Genomic DNA, 21355 nt, shown 5'->3' with positions numbered 1-21355 from the left:
CCTTGGAGTGGCTGAAGGAGCCGTGCTCAGTGGGATCTGCGATGCAGGAGCACCTTGAACGGGCCGTATGTTTTCACCAAGTCGCTTGAGAGTAATACTCGAGCGTAGAAAGCAACTTTCCAAATCGCCATGTGTTAGCTGGCCTCCAGATCCAGCCCGCGGTCGTTCTGCTGCCATGGCAATCGCTGCTCGGATGCTTCCCACCCGGCTGTGATTTTGATGTGGACACATGTTCAGAATCCAAAGCAAATCTTCAAGGAAGAAAGCTAATGCACAAAAGCGTTAGCCATTTGAGCTGCAGATGCTTGGTGTGTAAATGAAACCAGCATGTTTTGGGTATTAACACATAAATAATGGCAAAAAATCTTAGAGGTCTGGTAACGCGGCCAAACCAGACGTCTTTTAATCACGGAGTGATGTCCAGGAGCGTTGAGGCGCTGGTAGAAATGCCTGCTCAGATTACAGCCTTCACAGAGCTCTGAATACAAGTGTGTCTGGCGGTCAGTTTTCGCTCCGTTGAGTGTTTTTGCAACAAGTTTGGTCTTGTTTCAGATGTTCATGGTAACAGGTTTATTCTCACGTTAGTTAGACCTGTATGAATCATTCGGCTTGCTGCACTGCTGCTGCGGACGCGTTAGAACATAAAGGGTGTTCTGTAAACGTTGCTCCAGGAAACTTTATCTCCTTGGCTTTCCATCCAGTGGCTTGGACTCGCGCTGGTTGTGATAAAAGCGATGCTACAGAAATTGAAATCGGGTCAAGTAAGTTGTCTCATGACTTTTTCTTTCTAATGTCTGGGTTGCTGGCTGGCTGCACACTATTTGAAGAAGCTGTTGCATCCTCTCCATTAGCCAACAAAAAAGTGGGATACTGAAACTCAGAAATTAACTTTAGTCCGTGTTCTTCCTCACCCTGGCTTGTTCCTTGGTCTGATCGGTGGTTATTTCTCAGGCATCATATTCCTTAGATGGATATCTTTAAGAAATCATTCTGGGTTCTGTTTGTTCTTTATTTTTTTTGTTTTCCTCTGTAAATGTCCATATCTGGAAGTGTATCAGGAACATCTGGTCATCCTTCGGGCACCCCCGGTTCGCTGTTCTCTGCTGTGACTCAGTGGCCAGACAGCTCTCTTCTGTCCCTGGCTGCACCCCTGGGTATAAATAAAATGGGCCAGGGCACATGCTGTGACCCACGGAGCAAGTGGTGCACCCAGCTGGTGTCCCTGTGGCTAAACTTCCTTCTTCAGCCCCCCTCCCTTCCCAGGAACAGAGCTAATCGCGCCACAGCCATAGCAGGGAGCCTGTTAACTACTGAGTGGTCTGAACGGTCGCAGACCACTGCTTGTTCCTGTGCCCCAGCTCTGCCGCGTTTTCTAGGGCGGGTGAAACCCTGCTGTTATCAAAATAACATTTTCTACTCGTTTTCTACTGCTCCTGTGCAATGCTGTGCTGCTCTTGTAGAGGATCCTCGCGGAGCACTAGGGCTGGACACACGGGACGCAGTTTCACACGCAGTGTTGAAATCCCGCTGGGACCTGGCTTGTGCCGTGGTCTGGCTGCTTTAAGCGTGACTGGTCTCAGAGAAAGCAGCCCGTGGGGCAGCACGGGGACCACGTTTCAAACTTCCCACTCTTCCTCTCCGCTGCCCGGGCAGCTCCAGGTGCCTGGAGAAGGCGGCTGGGCTCAGAGGGGAGCCACTCGGAGCCACGCGCCATCGCTCAGCGCCTGCGAGGGACAGAGCAGGGGACGAGCCTGGGATGCCCAAGGGGTGAGGAGGAGGAGGAGGAGGAAGAGGAGATGTGCGACGTGGCTCAGCCCGTGGTACAGCCGCCCGACCAGGCACGCTGGCAGAGCCAGCACGGGGAGGTACCATGGGGTGGGAACAGGCGGTCAAGGGAAGCGATGGGAGAGCGGGTGGAAACCGTGGGCAGGAAGCCACTTCAAACTGAACTGGAAACCAGTGTTTACTGCAGTTGCAGGAACCTATTATAGCTTTGTTTGCCATGAAGGGACTACAGCCCCATAGCAAACAGGGTTAGGAGGGACAGAGCTCGGCCTGTCCACGTTCCCAGGGCGCCCTGTGCCGTTCCAGGCAGCTTTGTGCCGTGTGCTCGCAGACTTCCACCAACGGGGATGCTGAGATGCTGCCTAACGGAGCTGCAACTGGTGGTCAGATAAAAACATCCTGACCTTGGGGAGCTGTTAGCATTCTGGTTTGCTTTTTGTGGGGATTTTTGTTGGTTGGTTGGTTGGTTGTTTTTTTTTCCAAGGAGTTGTTTGTGTTTTTTTTTTAATGACCCCAAATTGCTGAGGTTACTCTTGCAGTTCAGTAGAAACAAAATCTTTGCAGCAGACGTCCCCAAACATATTTGGGTTCAGATCGCTGGCTGGCAGCTGGTCTGGAGCTATTTTAGCCTGAAACAAATGAGGAGGAAGAGAGGCGGCACAAAGAGTCTTAACTCTGACAGCCCAGGATGCTCGGCGTGGTACAGACAGCTCAGCACACCCAGAGCAGCCCTGATGGCTTTTCCATGCGAGCACTCCCCGCGGCTGGAGCAGTGTCACGGGAATGCTATGTGGCTGCAGGACGGAGGTGTTCAGCAGGCTTCGTCGGCGCACGCTTCGTGCCAAGACATCAGCAGGTTGGTTTGAGGCAGCTGGATCCTGGCTGCTCCCCTAATTGGTATTTAAACAGCCGATGATAACACCTGGAAGCATCCCAGGGGAGCGTTTGCAGGGGCAAGGCAGAAGCCGTTGCCTGCAGACCTGTGGCATTCTCATACTGAAGAGATTTGGGAGCAGCGATCTTCTTTCTCCTCTTGGGTCACTTGGCCGTTCAGCTTTTGTTGCCTCATGTCTGGAGAGCTTTGTCTAAGCTCACGTCGCTTTGCAAAATGAAATTTTTCACCAATAAAATTTGATCCCTTAGAAAAAGAAGGAAAAATAAGAGCAACGAGCCCAGGTTTCTGAATTGTGGCCTTTACTAAATTAAAATACAATCCAGCCTGACGTTTTACATGGAGAGCTTTATCCCCCAGAGACCGTGGTAATAAACTGCAGCTGCTGCAAAGCCAACGGGCCACGTGAGGGAGGCGCGGGGAACTGAGGCACGGGCTGGCAGGCGCACAAACGTTGTAAGGCTGCAAAACGTTTCGATATGTTGGGGGTTGCGGGAGATGCGGTCGTCAGTCCGCCGCAGCCATGTGTATTTGTTTCTGATTAAACGTGCATTATCCGTGCTGTAAACGATGCGATCTGTTTCAGCCAGCTGCCAAAGCCACTATTTCATCTTGGAGGATCTTCTAATATTGTGCTTCAGTAATGGCAGTTTTTATTAAGCAAAGTTTATTGATTTATAGTTTGTGAAAACATACTTTGCGTCGGGCTTTGGGGAGCTGGAGGTTAGATGGAGGTGGTTTGGCTACGCTGGATTATTAATCATATCAATGGGATTTTGTAATCCTTGCCTTTGCACAAACGCAAGCATTAGCTGGAAGGCAGCAGGATCCATCAGCTCCGCTGGAGCTAGCAGGAAGCTGGAGCAAACCACAGCTCTCAGGTCAGCAGAGCAACTTTCCAAGGGAGGCGATGACCTCAAAAAAAAAAAAAAATAACAAAAGCAGTGTTCAGAACGGATCTTGTAACCATTCTGCACCCAGTGGAAAGCTTTCCGAGCTCATTGCCCCTGCCGATACCCGGCTGGACAGGCGCATCGAGGGGAGCCCCACTGGGAGCTGCACCCAGCCGAGATGGGGCTGGGGTCTGCGCGTGGAGCCGGCAGCCGCCCTCGTCGCCTTTCCTCCTTCCAGCTCGCCTCTTGCACAGCTCCAGGGAGACTTGGAGCCGCAGCAGCAGCACGGGGCACCGGAGAGGTTGTCCCTGCAGCTGCCGTGCCAAGTGCCCGCACCAGCACAGCCACGGAACCGCAGGAACCTGGCGGCTGCTCGGCACCCAGCTCCCTGCAGCATCCCTGGTGGCTTTGCGTCTAAGTGGGAAAGAAGCGGCCCCACAAGCAGCTGCCTTTGTTTTGTATTTATTTTCTAAAACAAACAGGAGGACAGTTGCCAACGCAAGAACAAAATTGGAGAGGTTCATAAAACTTCCTCTCTTGATTAAGAAGGGGGAGGAGAGCAGGGCTGGAGCTGCGCTCTAGGATCTTTTTAAATGGTGGTTAGTTAGGCAGGGGTGTTGATCAGGATCTCTGAAACAAAACACACCGAACTAAATGCCTTGAGAACTGTCTTAAAATAGTGCAGATCTTCCTGAGGTTGGCCAATTGGAGATAAAGAAGCATAAGATGTTCCCAAAGCATCTATTTTCCTTTTTTTTTTTTTTTTTGGAAAAAATGTAAATAGTAGACTTTCTCTCCCTTTTGCTGGGTCAGATCCTAGCCACAGAGGAATGCAATTGGAAGCAATTAGGCCAATTTCTGACTTGGCAAGAGAAGTGGCTGATCCCCCTCTTGGCGCTGCGTTTCAGGGCTTCATTTTATCTAAACGTTCCATGAGGAACTTGGTTTTAATTATACTTTGCTGAACAACAGCTGTAAAAGTTTCTGAGCTTCGAAGGGAAGGCTCCTGCCTTCCACAGTCCGAGCGTGTTTCTACAATCAAGTCCCTGGGACGCTCCTGGCGCTTTGCAGCATCGCAGGGGTCCGGAGGAGTAAAGCCACGGCCGGTGCCCGGCTTTTCCTCGTCCCTGGAGTGGCCGGCGTGAGAGCAGGGGGCAGGAGAAGGTGGCTTGTGCAGGGGAAATCAGCCTGGTATGATGCCGTTTGTCCTTTTTCTCAGGTCCTATCTCACATATCCCGTGTTTTGCCAGCCCAGCTTGGCCGAGTCAGCTCTGACCCTGTCTGGGAGGCTTGCAAAAATAGCCACCCCCCTTGCTGCCCTCTGCCACCCCCTAGCCTGCCTGAACGCGCTGCCCACCAGGGCATGGCCGGGAGGAAAGAAGAGGAGACCTAGCAGGTGAATGGCAAGTCTGGGGGAGACATGGGACCCCCAGCCTCCCTCCACGAGAGGTCCAGGAGCGAGGGGTTACCAGAAACGAGAGGCACGCCCACGAGCTTTCTGTGCTTTTAAATTTCCCTTTAGAAGGCTTCCAGGTGCGGGGCTCGGTGCTCTCAGCAGGGCGCCGGGGCCTGGGCTCAGCGCTGGCTGCTGGGAAGGGAAGGCGTGCTGCTTTCCAAACCAGGGCAGCCGCTTCTGGCTCCTCACCGCTCCCCGGGGTCCTCCTCCCCCCCACACCCTGAAACGCTGTGACCCTGTTTAGGTTGTGAGAAAGATAATTTCACAAGCCCGTGCTTCCGTGGCTGCCGTTTCTAGTCAAACTTCTGATCCTGAGGGAAATAAAGCAGCCCGGGCAACGCCGACAGCACAGCTCCAGATTTGCCAGGAAAAAGAAACAAAACAAAAAGCGCTGCGTTCCTACGGGTGGTGCAGCTGTTTCTCAGCATCCCTTCCTTAACCTTATAGCAGGTTGCACGGTGTTCATTCAAGAACAATCAGGAAGAGAAAGCCCTTTCGTGCGGCATGTGAGTAAGCGCACGTTTGTCCTTTGGTGGTCTTGGCTCCAGTTTCCCTTTGTTTACCCCAACTTCTATTTCAAGAAACGACGGAGGGAGAGCTTTGCCCTTCACCTTCTGACTCTGACCTCAGAGTTTGAAGCTCTGGGACAGGATCTCCGAGCAGATGCATCCTTCTTCACTGCTTACATACACCACACAGTAAGAGAGCTGGTTCTGCAGAAGTTTAAGTGGCATATGTAGTGGTTTTAAAGAAGGGGCAGTAAATGGAGGAGCAGCGATCGCAGAGATGACAGTGCAGGTGCAGCTGGAAGCACAGCAAAGGTTTCCAAGGGCGCTGTGGCCAGCAGCAGGGCAGAACGGGGCTGGAAGGAAGCTGCTTTCTGTTGGAAATGTCACCAATGTGATGTCCCAGTGGCCTCTGAGAACGTTTGTCTGTCTGTGAGCAAATAACAGGGATGTTAAGCTAAGCACATACTCCAATGTTTGCATGCAGAGCTTACAGTTCCCCTGTCAGGTACCTCTCCAGCAGCACAAGCGCGTCCCAAGTGCACAAGATTTCGGTCATCGTTTTGTTTAACTCATTTCCTCAGGCTTCAAAGCCTGTCTTTGTGCTCAGAACTGCTGATTTTCATGTCACCCCTTTTACTTGGAGCCTTTTCTGTAGCTGAAAAGTGGAGCTGTTTTGTTTTTTTTTTTCTCACTCAGGCTTTTTTTTTTTCCCCTCTTCTATCATTATTTTTAAAAATGAACGGGATAAGCTCCTCCCTGCAATACCAGCACTGGCCTTTGTGCAAAACTCAAGAAAATATTGAGCCAGAAACTGATTTAAAATAAAATAAATATCCCTTCCTTCCCTGAAGGTAACAGCAAGCAGAGGAATGATCTGCTAATGAAAACTGTTTTGCACCTTCCATTATAGCAGGGCTATTTCCAGCAGCGGCTATAATGTCTTGTTCCCAGACCCAGGCTTCATCTAGTTCCTCTCAGCTTAATCATCCTTGTCACAAAAATACCACTTAACTGAAACAACATGGTGAGAGGCACCCGAAAATTGAAGGGTGAGGGAAGGACACAGGCTTTTCCCAAGCACTGTGACTGCAAACATTTCCCATAACTCGGCGCCGTGCGATGCCCAGGGACAGGGGAGAGGATCCTGCAGGATCCTGCAGGTCACAGGCCACCACGAGACGGCAACTTGTTTCCACCCAGCTCAGCTGGCTCTTGGAACCTGTCACCGCAGGATGCTGGGGGTACCCAAAGCTTTAAATGAGCCCAACAGGAGACAAATTCCTGGAAGGAGAAAGCACTGAGCACGAAGAAAAATCCAGCTTTTGGCTCAAGAAGCCCCAGAGGTGCCCTGTGCTGGGGTGGAGAGTGTAGGAGGGAAGACACGACGCGCTCGTCCTGGCGCTGGCAGGAGCGGGGTCCCCTGGTCCTATCTGGTGTCTCCCTCCCCATGGAGAGACAGGGACAGTTGCAACCTGAAATAATTCTTCCCAGTGTCCATCACAGGGAGATTTTCCAATACAATAAACTAGACTCTGGTTTGTTATTTTTTTCCTTTGGTGTTCCTAGCAGCTATTTAAAATTATTCCTGTCCTACCCCACCCCTCCTTAGCAGAAGTACACCCTTGCTCTCTCTGCCTCTGGAGATTATTTGTTTCTTTGGGGGAAAAAACCGCAAAAATGACGTTTTCCTCCTGCTGGAAGTGCACAGACTTGCTTGGGAACCTGCTCAGGTTTTGCTTTTATTGCTCGGTTTTCACGTTGCCTTGCCCTGCCACGTGTGGACTTTCCCAGCACTGTTCAAATACATTAGCAGGTGTGTTTGTTGAAATAAATGCAAGCTTGATATTAAGTGGATTACTTGTCGAGCCGTCTGTCATTGTAAGGGGAGTTGTCACTGAAAGGGATTAGCATAAAGTGCACAAATAACTTCCAGCAAGAGCCTTGTTAATCACTTCCTAATTCCCCCTCCCACCGAACCGTGGAGCCTGGGTCACTGGGCCGAAATTTCAGGGGAGCTGCCAGGCCGCAGGCTGGGGCAACATCTTAATGAGGCAAGTGTGAGGGGCTCTGCTGACAAAAGACCCCAGAGACCTTCATCAACGCATTTGTGGCTGAAAACTGGAATCTTTCTAACGATACCCAGCACAAGAGGTCGGTCGTACGGTGACTGCTTCTCAGCGTGTAGAGGCTCTGAGCTTCATTTGGGAGCACGGCTGTTTGTGTCTGGTTTTTGGTGGACGTCCCTGGGACAGTGGCAGGCAGGAGCATCGCCTGTGTGGTGCAAAGAAAACTTGTGCTCTCCTGCATGGAGAGGGGTTAGAGCCAGTAAAGGAGTCCGGGGCTGGGCCCGCTGCCATGGCTCAGGACGGGTGCCAGCACCCGGACCGGCTGCTACAGCTCTAGGGAGGGCGTGCTAATTAACAGCAGGGTTTGTTCGTCCCTTTATAGCTTTGGATTTAGCAGCTTCAGCTTGAATGTGCTTGAATGAGGCTTCGAACGTGCTGGGCTGCTTCAGTTCGCGGCCTTCGTGCGGCTCAAACTGCGGCGTCCCAGGGAGGGCTGCCCTCCAGGCGGCCATGATGGCAGGCCCTGTTGGGAGGCTCCTTCCTGGAATCCGGGATCGGGGTTGCATTAGGGTAGGATGAATTAGAAGTGGGATGACTTGGAGCAGATGGTGTGCCACCACGTTCCTGCGTCCTGACAAGCAGCGGCAGCTCTGGGGGCAGGCCGAGCACAGAGCTTGTTGCTCTGGACTTGCCCGTGCAGCCCTCTGGCTGTGGTCGTGGCCTTGCGGCCACGAAGGCCAACAGTGACCTGGGCTGCATTCAGAAGTGTTGCCAGCAGGTCAAGGGAGGTGATCCTGCCCTCTGCTCAACCCTGGTGAGGCCCCACCTGGAGCATTGTGCCCAGTGCTGGGCTCCCCAGGACACGAGGGACACGGAGCGAGTCCTGAGCAGGGTGCTGAGGTGGCTGGGGCCTGGGGCACCCCTGGGACAGGCCGAGAGAGCTGGGGCTGCTCAGCCTGGAGGAGAGAAGGCTGAGGGGAGACCCATCCGTGTACATAAATGTCTGAGGGCAGGGTGTGAGCAGGACGGAGCCGGTCTCTGCGGTTGTGCCCAGCGACAGGACGAGAGGCAGCGGGCACAAGCTGAAGCCCAGGAGGTTCCGGCTCAATATGAGGGGCACCTCTGTGCTGTGAGGTGGCAGCACTGGGACAGGATGCCCAGAGGCTGTGGGGTCTCCTTCCCTGGAGATATCCAAAACCTGCCTGGCTGCCATCCTGCGCAGCGTGCTCGGGGTGACCCTGCTGGGCAGGGGGCTGGCCCAGGTGATCCCCAGACCCCTTCCCACCTCGGCCATTCTCTGATCGCAGAGCTTCCAGGGTCCCAATTCTCCGCTTCTCCACCCTCCCTGTCTGTCCCCGACACCTGCCCGGCCATCGGAGGCATCGGTGGGTGCGGGAGCGGGTCTGCGGCCTGCGTGCTGGGGGACGGGCGGGCAGCAAGTGGCCACCCGGCATGGCGTTGGCTGCTGGGCTTAGTGGTGTATTTAAACAGCACAGAGTACAACACAAGCACGTCTGGGCACTAAAAGCCTGACCCCTCTCCTCCATTGTAATGTCCTTCTTCTTGTGTTCACTTATTAAAAAGGCTGTAGGGAAATAGCTGGTAGTACTGGCAGGTGGTTTGTGCTCGCTTGCAGAAACGGCACTGCTAATAACACTGGTAGCGGGACGTCAGGCTCAATTTCCAGTTCAAGAGACTGAAAAAGCGTCAGACTGCACCTTCAGTTTGAGTAAACATCTGCCAGACGGAGAAACTTGCAGGAAGGAAGCGCTAGATGAGGGTGGTGCATCCTGCAGGACACCTGTGCTATTGCTGTTTGGCTTTGGCATTTGGAGGAGAAAGCTGTCCAGTCCAGAAAACCCCATTAAAAACTGCGGTTTACCACAACCAGGCCCTGTAGGATATTACAGTGCCAAGCAAAACTCTTCTGTAACCTCCCCTGTGCATTAGTTGGCCCAGGTCATTTTTTGTGTATGAGCAACGACAGAGCTGAGAGCTGCACCGCGGCGACTGGGATGTCGATGGGGAAAGAAGAACCTGAGGCACGCTACAACCAGTGTGCCGAATGTTTTGGCTGCCGAGGGCTCCTCTCCCTTCCTCGGGCAGCTCTGCTGTGTTCCCCTCGCTGTAGTGAAGCTCTCCTTTGTAGGGGAGGTGTCTGCCCGTGGAGAAAAAACGGTTTGTGGTTTTCAGACATCCAACATGAATACACAGAGAGCTCAGTGCATCTGGTCCATTAATCACTCTCACCCGCATCGTGCATAGGACAGTGGTCAAAATCAAGAAGAATAGTTTGATTTAAAAAGGAAACAATAGATTAGTTTTGGTCCAAGGAATGGATTTCGATTCTGGGAACTAGGATTTAAAGATCAAGGTTCAGTAGTTTTTAGGTTAAGGAAAGAAATTAAATCTGAAGTACTTCAGAGCAGCAGAAGCAATTGAAAAGATTCAGGCAGGAATTGGTGAATTGCAGTTTGGGCGTGGGAGGTAGCACTGTGTAGCTTGTTGTGAGCTTGCTGCTTGTGTCAGAGGTAGGAAACTGCTGCTACGTGGCAGCTCCACAATTCTTGAATTGCACTGTTAATTCCTCTGGTTACTAATTCCATTTTTCTTTCTTTTTTTCCCTTCTCCCTTCAGCATGAAAGACTTTCCAGGTAAGAGTTTTGTTTCTTGGATTTTTTTTTTCTATTTAATATTTATCAGTGGTACTTTTTTCTATGGCTTCAGGGGTTCCCAGTACTTCAAACCAATAGCATAAGCTGAAACTGCTACTGGCCATTGGGTACTTACCTTAGCAGAACTGTTGAGCCAGCTTGCTTCCAGCCTTTGCTCCCCAAATTACTTACCAAATACTCTGCAGAGAGACAAACCCTGTGTGCCCGATTAGCAACGGAGCCCACTCCCACCATGCAGATGGGAGATGCACGGGAAGTTACTGCCCTGTTGGGGTTCAGGCTGACACCCACTGGACTTTTCCCAGGTGTTTCAGTGCTGGTGCTCCCTGCCCTCGGGCGCTGCGCTGCGGCAGGAGCGTGCTCAGCAGTCCCAGTGCCTGTGCACGGCCTCGAGTCCCAGCCTGGCAGGCTCAGACAGGCAGTCCCGACGTGGTCGCTGCGCCATGGTGCTAGATCCTCTTTGCATTTTAGGTTGGAAGCAGCTACAAACCCTACTACTGCCAGTGACTCCTCCTCCTACAGCGATCGTGCCTCCAGCCGCTCCAGTGCCTACACCCGGAGGGAGAACCGGTTAGCTGCCCTCAGCAGCAAAGCAGAAGAGGAGAGTAACAGGGACTATAAAAAGGTAGGATTTTTAGATGGATTACTGTCAATGCATGCACCTTAGAAGCTGCCTGTTGCTGCAGAAACCTGCACCGAGAGTCTTTGGCAAGAAAGAGCAAAATAATTTCTTTTCATTTTCTGTTTCCATTGCCTTTGGAAATGACTCTAGCCTTTTTCAAATGCAGCAGCTCCTCAGAGGGTCGAAAAAGGACAAGGGGTGAAAGGACACCGTGCAAAGTCAGATATCTGGGAAGGGGGAGTGAGGAATGAGGCTAGAGAAATGTTGGGAGGGATGTGTGAAGGAGCAAGAAAAGACGTTGCCTAGCACTGCCAACATGACCCAAGTATACATACCCAACAGAATTATTTTTTGCTGCTCTAACACTCCAGAATTTTTTTTTCTGAAACTTTCAACATAATCCTTGAAAGCTAATAGTATGGACTGCCATGGCTTCAGGGTTTATATACACACCTAGTATCAATGCACAGACCGTACGAAAAGTAATTAGTTCAAGATGACCCAAATTGCGAAATAAAAAGTATGACTCTGAAAAGCCTTTGACAGTAAGCAGCACTCCACTCTTCTTCATGAACACAGCTGTCCAGAGGCCGGCAGTATGCCCAGTTCGTCCTCGTACAGGGATGGAAATCCTGTGGGTTTGAAGGAAGTAAAGTAAAAAATCCATTTTCATGTGCCCTAAAATTGTGTTCCTTTCTCCTCCTCACTGAAGTAAAAGCGCAGAAGAGCAAGCAGGGTGTGTTGTGCTGGGTCTGTGCACTGGCTGAAGAGCAGCCTGGTTAATTGAAATACTTGGTTTCATATTTCAGTTATATGAAAGTGCCCTGTCTGAAAATCAAAAGCTGAAGTCAAAACTGCAAGAAGCCCAGCTTGAGTTGGCCGACATCAAATCTAAGTTGGAAAAAGCCCAGGTAAGGCAGAAACCAACTCCTAGACTGGAGGAACTGAGCACTGGCCCGTGACAAGCCACCACATGTTTCAGTGCAGGGACGGATTTGTTTAGTTCGTGGGAGGGAAGGTGCTACAGAGGGGATTTGTATATTTTGCAGCAATAAGTGTGGTGCGAGTGATTCTCTAAGGACTGCTTCTTTGGGCAAGTGCTTCTGTAGGCTATCTAGGCCTTTGTACAGCATCCTATGAAATCCTCTCAGTTTTAATAGCTTTCTATTTTTAATTTACATAGCAGAAACAGGAGAAAACTTCTGACCGGTCTAGCATGCTGGAGATTGAGAAAAGGGTATGTGTCTCTGCTTTCTTCTGAGTCGCGATCTTGGCCTTGAATTGCTCTACAGGGCATAGCAATTTCTTGAAGGAAAGTGTTAGTTAAAAGATAAGTTATATTTTTTCCTTGCAGAGCAGTTCACAGGGATAATTGTGTTCTGACCTTTTCAATGTCTGAGACTTCTCTGCTCTCTTTGCAGATCAGCCATGTTCTGGCTTCATTCTTCTGTTACAGGAAGCTACAGACCAACAAATAGTATTGCATGGTCCTACGGGGCTGTTGGTCCATTATACTTTAAAATGTTATTGTTCCTTGTAAATAAAGTTTCAGGGCGGAGAGGGGAACAAAGCACCACACCAGCTGGGTGTCTGTCTCACTATTATACTTGAAATCTGAATGTCTGAATGCTCCTTCCTCCTAACTGAGCAGTCAGATTTATTGCAGCAAGCTAAGCTGACCTTGCAGTGTGTGGCAGTCTCTGCCCTAAATGACCTTCAGCCAGGTCAGAAGGGACTCGGGGAGGTCTGTAGTCCAACCTCCAGGCACAGTCAATGCTGAATTTGAACTACTTTCCTCGGGGCTTTGTCCTATCATTTCATGAAGATTTGTAAGTGTTGAGGTTCCACAGCTGTGGCCCCTTGTTCCGGTGCTTAAATATCCTCAGAGTGAACTTTTTATCTTGTATCTTAGCCAGAACCTCCCCTGCCTCAACTGATGGCCGTTATCTTGCATCCTCCCACCACATACCTTAATGGTTAATTAAAGTTAGAGCCAGCCATCACTGTCATCTGAACTAGCAGCTGGGGGAAGTCATGACATGGGTGGAGCTTTGCTTTTGTTAAAAAAACAAATGTGGCAGTGAGAGCATTGCCCTGAGCAGGACATCCCCAACCAGGGAGAGCTCACCCCCACATCCCATCTTCCACCCATACAGGGTGCTTCCAAGACGGGGCAACGTTCTGCATTATTTTTGTTGCATTAGGATCACAGCAGGCACAAATGCAGGTTTCTGACAGAGAGAAAAGAGTGTTGCTCAGTGAGGATGGCATTAACTGCTTCAGGACAGCTTCTGCATTTTGTGTACCCGTGTACTGGTTGGTTCCCAGAATCTGCTGTAGCAGTCAGTCAGTTTTGCAGCTCTAAAGTCCTAAATTTATCTGGGAGAAGCAGGATTTCCAGACACCTTTTCCTGGTCACTGTTTGCTATTTGATGGGCTCAGCGGGTTTTGTCATCATCTCCTTTGCAGCAGGGGATGTGGCGGGTACGGTTACCTGCATGGCTTCACCTGCACAGCTCAAAATAACATTTCATCAGAAAGTCCTGAAAGCTGGGGTCACTAAATGTAGTGGGATAGTTTCACTGAAGAGAGCTCAGGGCTGAGAGGTCTGCTTAAATGGGCCGCAGCACGGATCACCTGCTGGTTTACCAGCTCCTGTGTCCCATCTGATCGGGTTGGTAACCTGCACATTGCTTTGAGATGCTTTTCAGTGCCTGCTCATATATAAGACTCTTACTTTTCCTTAGAAGAAAATATGCTGTAAGTTTTTCCTCTAAATCCATATGACAATCTTTGTTATGAATCCTTGTAAACAGGAGAAGCGAGCCCTGGAGCGGAAACTCTCTGAAATGGAGGAGGAGATGAAGGTAGGGAATAATCTATTCACTCTATTCTATTTTTTATGCTTTGTATTAATGTCTTTGGGGATTGTCACCCAGGAATAGGATATTAAAAGTATACATGGGAAGGGACTCATGTTACCTCTGAGTGTGTTCCTTTCTGCATAGAGAACTTACTTTAATGGCTATATTCTCCAAACATGAAATAGTAATAAAACTGCTCTGATTGCACCATATGTTTTATTTGTTATGCTGTTTGATCTGAGAACTGTGAAGGCTATTCTCCCTAAATGCTTTCTAAAACTAACCTTTTGTGGCATCCATGAGTTTCAGTTTGCTGATCCTCTGTGCTAGTCTGCAGCCCAAGTTAAGCCGTTGCGGTTCTCTCCAAATGGGTAAGAAGACAAAGCTGGCTTTTGAGATCACGCACACTAGCCAGGAAAAAAAACACAGAGTGATTGTATTTCTGTACTCCCTTCCTAAAGCATGTCACTGGAAGGCTGTGGCAGTAAGTCAGCCTGGAATGGATTTCAGCAAAGAGGAACTTGCTTCCTGATGAAACATACAGCATGGCTTACTGTCACGGGACATCCCCCACTGACCGCTCCTTTGTGTTCCCCTCTCTCTCGTGGCATTGCTTCGGAGGACGGTGGCCTCCTGCCATGGCTGGGATGCCCTGCGAGCATGGGGCTGGCGGGGAGCACTGCAGAGCAGGAAGCAGTGTGTTGGCCGCCTAAGTACGCCTGAACCTTCTCACTGATTTTGCAGCGTGACATCATTCTATGCTGTACGTTAATGCTCGTGTTCACAGAATGCCCCTCTTTGCTCAGTGTCCCGTGCTTCCCTTCCCTCTGAGCATGATCCAGGTGGGACCAAGCTACTTTAACAAGGAAAGACTCAGGGTTGAGAGCCGTGAGCTCTCTCACCACGCTGTGCTGATGGAAACGATTTTCTGCCATCCTCAAGGAGGCTCCAACTTCATTTTTCTATTTCAAGCTTCATGTGTTTACCAAGCGTACATCTTTGAAAGGACCCGCTGGCTGGTGCTGCATCTTCTGCTGCAGTGAGCACAGAACAATTTGGTGGAGTCTTACTGCAAAGGCTCTCTTGTTCTTTCAAAGAGGAGAAAATAAGTGTGGATGTGCTAGCTAGAAGGGGAAGGAGAAAGGACTGAATGTGCGTGAATTTCAGGTCCTTTGTCCACTCCACAGGTGGCAACATTTAACTCCAGAGAGACTTCCCCATCATTACAGAAATGGGGCCTTCAAGGGAAAACACAGGCGGCAGCATTTTGTGTTGTTTCTTTTGCTCTGTAGATTATTCCGCAAACCAGCTCAGTCCTTGGAGTAAAAAGACAAATTGGTGTCCTCTAGTGGTCTCTCGGTTTTGAACATTTATATTGGTTCAGAAAGCAATTAGTGAAATAAGGTGCCTGTAGGGACTATTGGATGCTGCCAGAGCTCCTCTGGTTCGGGTAGTTGGGAGCTGCAGACTGATGGAAGCCGAGATGGTGCACTGGGAAAAGCACTGCCAGAAGTTTGACGTGTTCTTATCTTACCCTGAAGCTGCTGGTCATTGCTGGGGACAGCACATAAGCTAAAGCAGGCTGTGGTCTACCTGGAAATGAGCTATCAGATCCTCAAGAGCGATGCTTGCTCTTTGCTCCCTGCTGTGTTCCTACTGCATTAAACAACCAAAATGGGCTTTTGTTAGTGGAATAAATAGACACGGAATTTGAAAGTATCTCTTCTGAGGTACTACTGTGTTTTCTCTTCAAATCCTCAAGTTGCGATTGTGGTGGAAAAGTTAACTCCATCCCAGCCAGACCCAGTACAACGCTGAGTACCTGTGTATGCTGCAACATTTCTGTTGTGACAGCCACTTAATAAAAAGGAGTATGAAATCTCTGACGATAAAAACGTTGAAGTGGACAAGTCCGTAAGGAAAACAGACTTTCCATGTCCACTTACATCACATCTTACAGTGGGAGAGTCGGCCCAGTTGTGTTTGTGCGGAGTGAGATAACCTCTGCAGAACATCTGCGTTAATCCCTGGTGTGTAAGTAGTGCCAGGAATCAAACCTATTAATGCTGGTTGGACTTGCATTCCTGCTACTTTAGCTAATTGAATTGCTATTGAGCAGAATCAGAAGGAATAAGCCATTTAAACAAATCCACCAGCTTCTCTTAAGGTGGAGAGCAGCAAGGGGAGATAACCAAACATGCCAGGTTATTACATCTTGACTAACACTGCAGTTTTCAGGATTCTTCCCACCAGTCTTTGAATTGAACCGGTCCATCCTGGTTCGCATCCAGCCTTTTGGTCTTTGTCCAGCTCAGTGCTTCAGGTGTGGCCGGAGCAACGTGAAAGCAGCTGACTTCTGTGGAAGAGGAGGCACAGCAATGTCACAGAAAGGTCCTGGGTTGCTGTGACAGAAATGCTGTGCACTTCAGCCCAAGCCTGAGGTAACAAGCTTTGTTCCTGCCATGAGTTTACCCACCGCCGATGAAGCTGTCAAGAAATGGAGAGGAGCAGGATGAAATTGGTGATCTCAAAGAAATCCTTGACGCTAGAGTTGCTCCTGCGGACCTGCTGTTGGGAAGGTGACAGGGTGGTACAGCATTTTCCTAAGTGACTGCAGAATTTGACTGGAGACAAAGCAACTTGGCTGAGGAAGGAGAAAGAAAATTAGCATTTGCACTGAACTGAATTCAATGCCAAGTGCCTGAGGTCCCAACTTAACACAGCAATTTTCCTTGAAGGTCACAGAAGTTTCTTTATTCTGTAGCAGCACTGCACCTCCTGGCTTTGTACATTGTGCATGCTTTGGGCGTTTTTATTTCCCCTTGTGTTGCAGGCACAAAATCCTTTAATTGAAGGCAAGTGCAGCTGAACTGAGAAGCCTGCTTTCTGTAAGCCAAGCATCCAGCAGAGTGATAAGCAATCACAGCGGTATCGTCCAGATTCTGGTCTTTGCCCTTGGCTTCAGGCCCAGCTTTCCAGCCTTCACTAGGTGTCTTTGAGCATGATAAATAGAAAGCCATCCTACCTGCAGCGCACACACATTTGTGCATAGGTGATCCTTTTTATCATCTGCGGCAGGGTGCTGAGGCTGAGCTGCCTCTGATCGTGCCACGCTGCAGTTTTGTGCTGTATTGGTATGGAAAAGTAAAGGTGGTCTCTAAACTGACCACAATCCTTCCCACCTCCCGTAGCACGGCACCCCCTTTTACATATGTTCGACATTCTCTGCCAGCCAGATGCTCAGCTGAGTTCCCTGTAAGAAAACGGAGAACATTTGTAATCCGGGGTAGCACAAAACGAAATGGCTCTTCCAGCCTGAGCGTTCCCCCTGCAGCTCCTGGGGACAGTCGGTCATGGGACAGCCACAGCCTGAGCTGTGACGTCCGTCTGTCCTCACCGAGCGCAGGACAGCCTGCCCACCAGGATGGTGGCCAGGATTTGGGGAGAAGTGTCCCCGCTGAGGTGTCCCGGGAGCTTTCCTGCCCCACAGCTCTGTCTCGGGACCTGCCGGTCTGTCTGGTGTCAGAAGTGCGCTGCTGAAGGCCAGGGCTGGTGAGGCAGGGGGGGCTTCATCGCTTGGACAGCCGGGGGGGCTCGGCCCCCATCCTTTCCGTGACTCCTCGCACTCACCTGCATCGCTTCTTTTGGCTTTGCAAGGCTTTTGGATGAGGTATCTTCGTTCCTTAACGAGGAGCCAAGGCGGTGTTTTTGGGTAGCTCGAGTTGAGCTGAAGGGTGGGGGCTTCCTGGGCTACTTCTCGTTTGTACAGGGATGAGCCCTCCAACAGAACGTCCTGGGTGTCCTGGGATGCAGCAGTTCTGTGGGGATCTGCAGCCAGTTCCCTGCCGTGCAATCAGGTGGAAGTTCCTCCTATCACCATAGGTTTGCCAGTGCTCTTCTGGTTCAGGACGGCTTCGTTATTGCAGATAGCGACTCCCTTTGAACGCTTTCTGTTGATTAAATGGCAGAAAGGAATTCCCTTCCCCACGGACCCTTCCCTCCGTCTGCTCCCCACAGGCGAGGGGGAGGACGCAGGCAGCACGGCGCTTTGCAGGCAGGACGGGAGCTGCTTTGCTGTGGGCTGGGATTTCTTCACTTCAACTTAAATTTCCTCTTCTGGCGGGCGTTCCCCTGCCTGCCTCCCGCTGCCCTGTGCCCGCACCCCCTCCTTCTTGGCAGAGGCTTTCCCGTTCCTGCAGCACCGCTGCCCGACGAGCTGAGCTGCAGGGGGAAGGACAGGATGCTGCTCAGGAGGCAGCCCCTGGCACCACGCACGGTGTAAATGCCCCACGTACAGTTTTGCTTCGGTGTCACTGGGGAAATGTTGTCCTTGAACAAGAAATGGTGATGTCTGCACAGCTTCTGCCGTCTTCCTGCTTTGCGTTCTGCGTTGCCTCCGTGTCGTGTGTCCCCCCGTACAGCTGGGACTGTGCTCGCCCCACCTCGGAGGCTTGGTTCCAGCACTGTCCTGTGCTCCTTTTTGTGTTTCTTCCGTTACTAAAAATGCCGTGTTTCGAATGCCTTCTCTTTAAGATGCTGTCATTCATGCTGCTGTCGTTAAAATGAGTGCTTTAGTGTTTTAACTTTGCACTTCTAGATGAGAGATACGTTGAGCCCTGGGGCAGAGTAGAGTTGAATCTGGACAGAGTTACCCGGACAAAAACCCACACGCCCCGCGCCTTCCGGCAGGACTGAGACCTGGGCAAACCCAGGAGTTCAGGTGCCGTAGGGACGGGGGCTGTGAGGTGACGTGTCTGGGTGATCCACTGCAGGACAGTGACACTCACACGTGCTTAATACGTAAATAAAACCTCCCATGGAGCTCTGGTTGCTCTTTGCTACACCAGGCTGCTTTAGCTTTTGGAGACATGTGAGGAAAAGGAGACGTAAAGAAATTCCCAGCTGCCAGCAGCGCTTTCGTAGCCCGTGGAGGTGGGAAGTCAGCGGTGATGGTTCTCAGTACTAAGTCCGTGGCTGTGTGCTGGTGGAGCTTGCACCTCGATAAATTAGAAGATAGGCAGTCAGAGACCGGCCTGCCTTGTAGGAAATCCACCTTTCTAAAGGCTGTGGGGGCCCCTGGAGAAAGGGAAGGTTCCCGAATATCCTCAGCGTGCTGTAAGGCTTTCTTCGTATGCATCTGAGCTGCTGCCTGCCCAGCACTCACTGCTACTAATTTTTCTTTTATTCTCTATTTTACTGCTCGTGGACTAAATTCACCTTTCTGTGCCCTTTTGTCTCCGTGGTGTGTTTTCTCTGTATTTCTGTGTCCACTCCTGTCACTCTCTGCAGAATCTCCACCAGCTCAAACAGATTCACACTCTGAGGCAGATGAATGAGCAGCTGCTGGCCGAGAACAGGGCTCTGACCCGGGTCGTAGCCAGGCTTTCACTGCCCGCCAAGCCCTCCGAATCAGAGGAGCTGTAGCCGCTTCCCCTCCGGCTCATCTCGCCTCCCTCTTCCACTCTTCCAGGCAGGTCTCCGCTCCCGTGGCCGAGCTGCTCGCCGCCTCGCCGCTCCCCAGGCTGCCTGATGAAGCTTGGGGCTCGAAGCAGCATGTGCCCGAGGAGCCTGTGCCAGCCAGCAGCACGCTGGCCCTGCTCCGGCTGCAGGCAGGGCTTCGCCGCAGGCGGCTGCGTTCACTTCTGCTGCCCCTCGCTCTGCTTGGCAGGTGCTGACCTCCGCCGTCTCCCTCCCCGCCCGCAGCGGGAGGGTTTGCTTTTTCCTTTTTCCCCGTTGAGCAGAGAAATAGGAGGGCATGCTCCCTGCTTTACGCCGAGGCTTGGAGTCCGATGGATGGCGCTGAAGTGGCTGCGGAGGAGCGGGAGCTCAGCTGCTTCCCCGGGGCTTAGCACGGCCGAATGCCTTCGGGGGGGCACCGGCGCCAGCATCCCCCTCCCAGTGCCTTACCTCGAAGTCGGTGCCTTTATGGTGTGAGCCTGGTCGTAGCGTCACTGGGCTCGGTGCAGTGAGAAGCTGGCTCGTCGCAGACAGGATTGTGCAAAGTCAGAATTAATCTAACTATTTCTCGGGATGTTACAAAAAACGCAGGTTTTAGACAGGAAGGAGATTTTTAAAAAAACGCTAAAACTGGGCAGTCTGCAACAATTTCTCTTGCTCAGCTGAGCAAAGAAAACAAGCTCCTTCCGTCACCTTAAATAGTGAGGTGTTTTAGTCTGAGTTCAGAGCTGCAGCATCCCCTCTGCCTTCTGCAGCCTGGTTACAAGGCAGGGCAAGCGGCAGGGGGCCGACCAGCCACATTTCCTTTTTTTCACCTTGTGTTTTAAATTCACTGCAGAAAAATTAGTGTTTGAAATCCAAGGGCAAGCCTTCTGTAGCTTTGCCATACACATCACACCGTTAAATTACATCCCTTCTTGCTGCTTCAGTGCTAAAATAAAGCTGTAAGTGCTTCTTTCTGCGGGCCCTACCTGCCTTTTGCAGGTTAGTAGGGATATTTGGGCCCCCACAGACATAGCTTTTTTTAAAAAAAAAGAAAATAAAATAGAAGCACAATGCTCTAATGGGCTGGAAGTGGCACTAAGGTACGAAAAAATCTATTCTTAGCAGACAAATTATATCAAAGATGATTAACCGTGGAAACAAACGAACCGGGGGAATTGGGGCTTCCCTTCCCGGGAGTCTCAGTGCAAGACCAAGTGTTCATCACAGGCCTGCTGGGGGCTGACCGAGACGGGGTGCTCCATCTTATGTGGCCCGAATGGTGCAGGTGGGCAGAGGAGACAATCCCACCTTCTTCCTGCTTTAAATCTGCAAAAACATCCTTGAACTTGTCACTGCCTCACCTCGTTCCCATAAGCAGGGAGTTTCAGTCAATCTCTTCCCTAAAGTGTTTTGAGATCTAAGAAGGAGAATTGACCAAAACCGCTTCCAGACCCGCAGAAATAACGTGTCACACCCTGGAAGTCAGCTGGCTCTCTTCTCCCGCTGGGCAATAATCGCATCTTCGCTTCTCCCCCTGCTGCCACCCCTGCTCAGGGTGCCACCACCCCGTCCCCCGTGCAGGCTGGCCGAGACATGGACGGGCTGATCGTCCCCCGCTTGCTTCTAGGTTTGAAACTCACTGCTTGTGTCCGAGCTGGAGAAGAGCTGTGTATCTGTGAGCTCATCTGGTGTTTTTTTTCAGCTCCTCGTAGGTCTAGCACGGAATGTTACTGTTACCTGTAAGCCTTGTCTCCCCGGTGTGCTCAGACATCACAGCCCTACAGTCACGGCTCTATTTTAATCTGGCAGCGTTACTGCAGTGGCACTTTTCAAAGAATCTCAGTTCCCCAAATCCCCATCATTTCCACAGTGCACCGGGCTGCGTCCCTCCTTACTGCTTCCAGCGAGACGTTTATAAAGCTTTGTTTTCCAGGCCCTTGTATTGCCAGCCTGCTTCACGTGCAACTTATTTCGCAAGGCTGCTTTGCCCTGAGTGCCCGCAGCTTGGGAGGAATTACATTTCACAAGGCTGATTTTTAGCTTTCAGAAAGCTTCACTGGGAACCGATGGAATCGGGTGAAAGCCAGGAAACTTTTCAAGAAGCTCTTGTTCTACTCATAGTTACCTTCCTCCCTTTTCTGAGAAATCACC

The 21355-nt window shown here is 50.9% G+C and overlaps 1 protein-coding gene across 13 annotated transcripts in view; it reads left to right on the top strand.

Annotated features, from left to right (window-relative positions):
- The window catches only part of PPP1R12B (protein phosphatase 1 regulatory subunit 12B), a 120010-nt gene that overhangs the window by 93799 nt on the left and 4856 nt on the right, over window positions 1-21355 (top strand). For 5 of the 13 annotated variants that reach the window (XM_066983163.1, XM_066983169.1, XM_066983170.1 and 2 more), the window contains 6 exons: window positions 10239-10255; window positions 10748-10901; window positions 11708-11809; window positions 12082-12135; window positions 13715-13765; window positions 19052-19232. In XM_066983163.1, the coding sequence (XP_066839264.1) occupies window positions 10239-10255; window positions 10748-10901; window positions 11708-11809; window positions 12082-12135; window positions 13715-13765; window positions 19052-19186 (513 nt within the window). In that variant the 3' untranslated portion in view covers window positions 19187-19232. The other 8 variants (XM_048071258.2, XM_066983174.1, XM_066983173.1 and 5 more) reach the window with 6 other exon arrangements.

The sequence above is a fragment of the Anser cygnoides genome, chromosome 25 (assembly GCF_040182565.1).
Source record: "Anser cygnoides isolate HZ-2024a breed goose chromosome 25, Taihu_goose_T2T_genome, whole genome shotgun sequence".
In the NCBI taxonomy this organism is placed as follows: Eukaryota; Metazoa; Chordata; class Aves; order Anseriformes; family Anatidae; genus Anser; species Anser cygnoides.
This window is presented reverse-complemented; position numbering and strand designations above follow the sequence as displayed.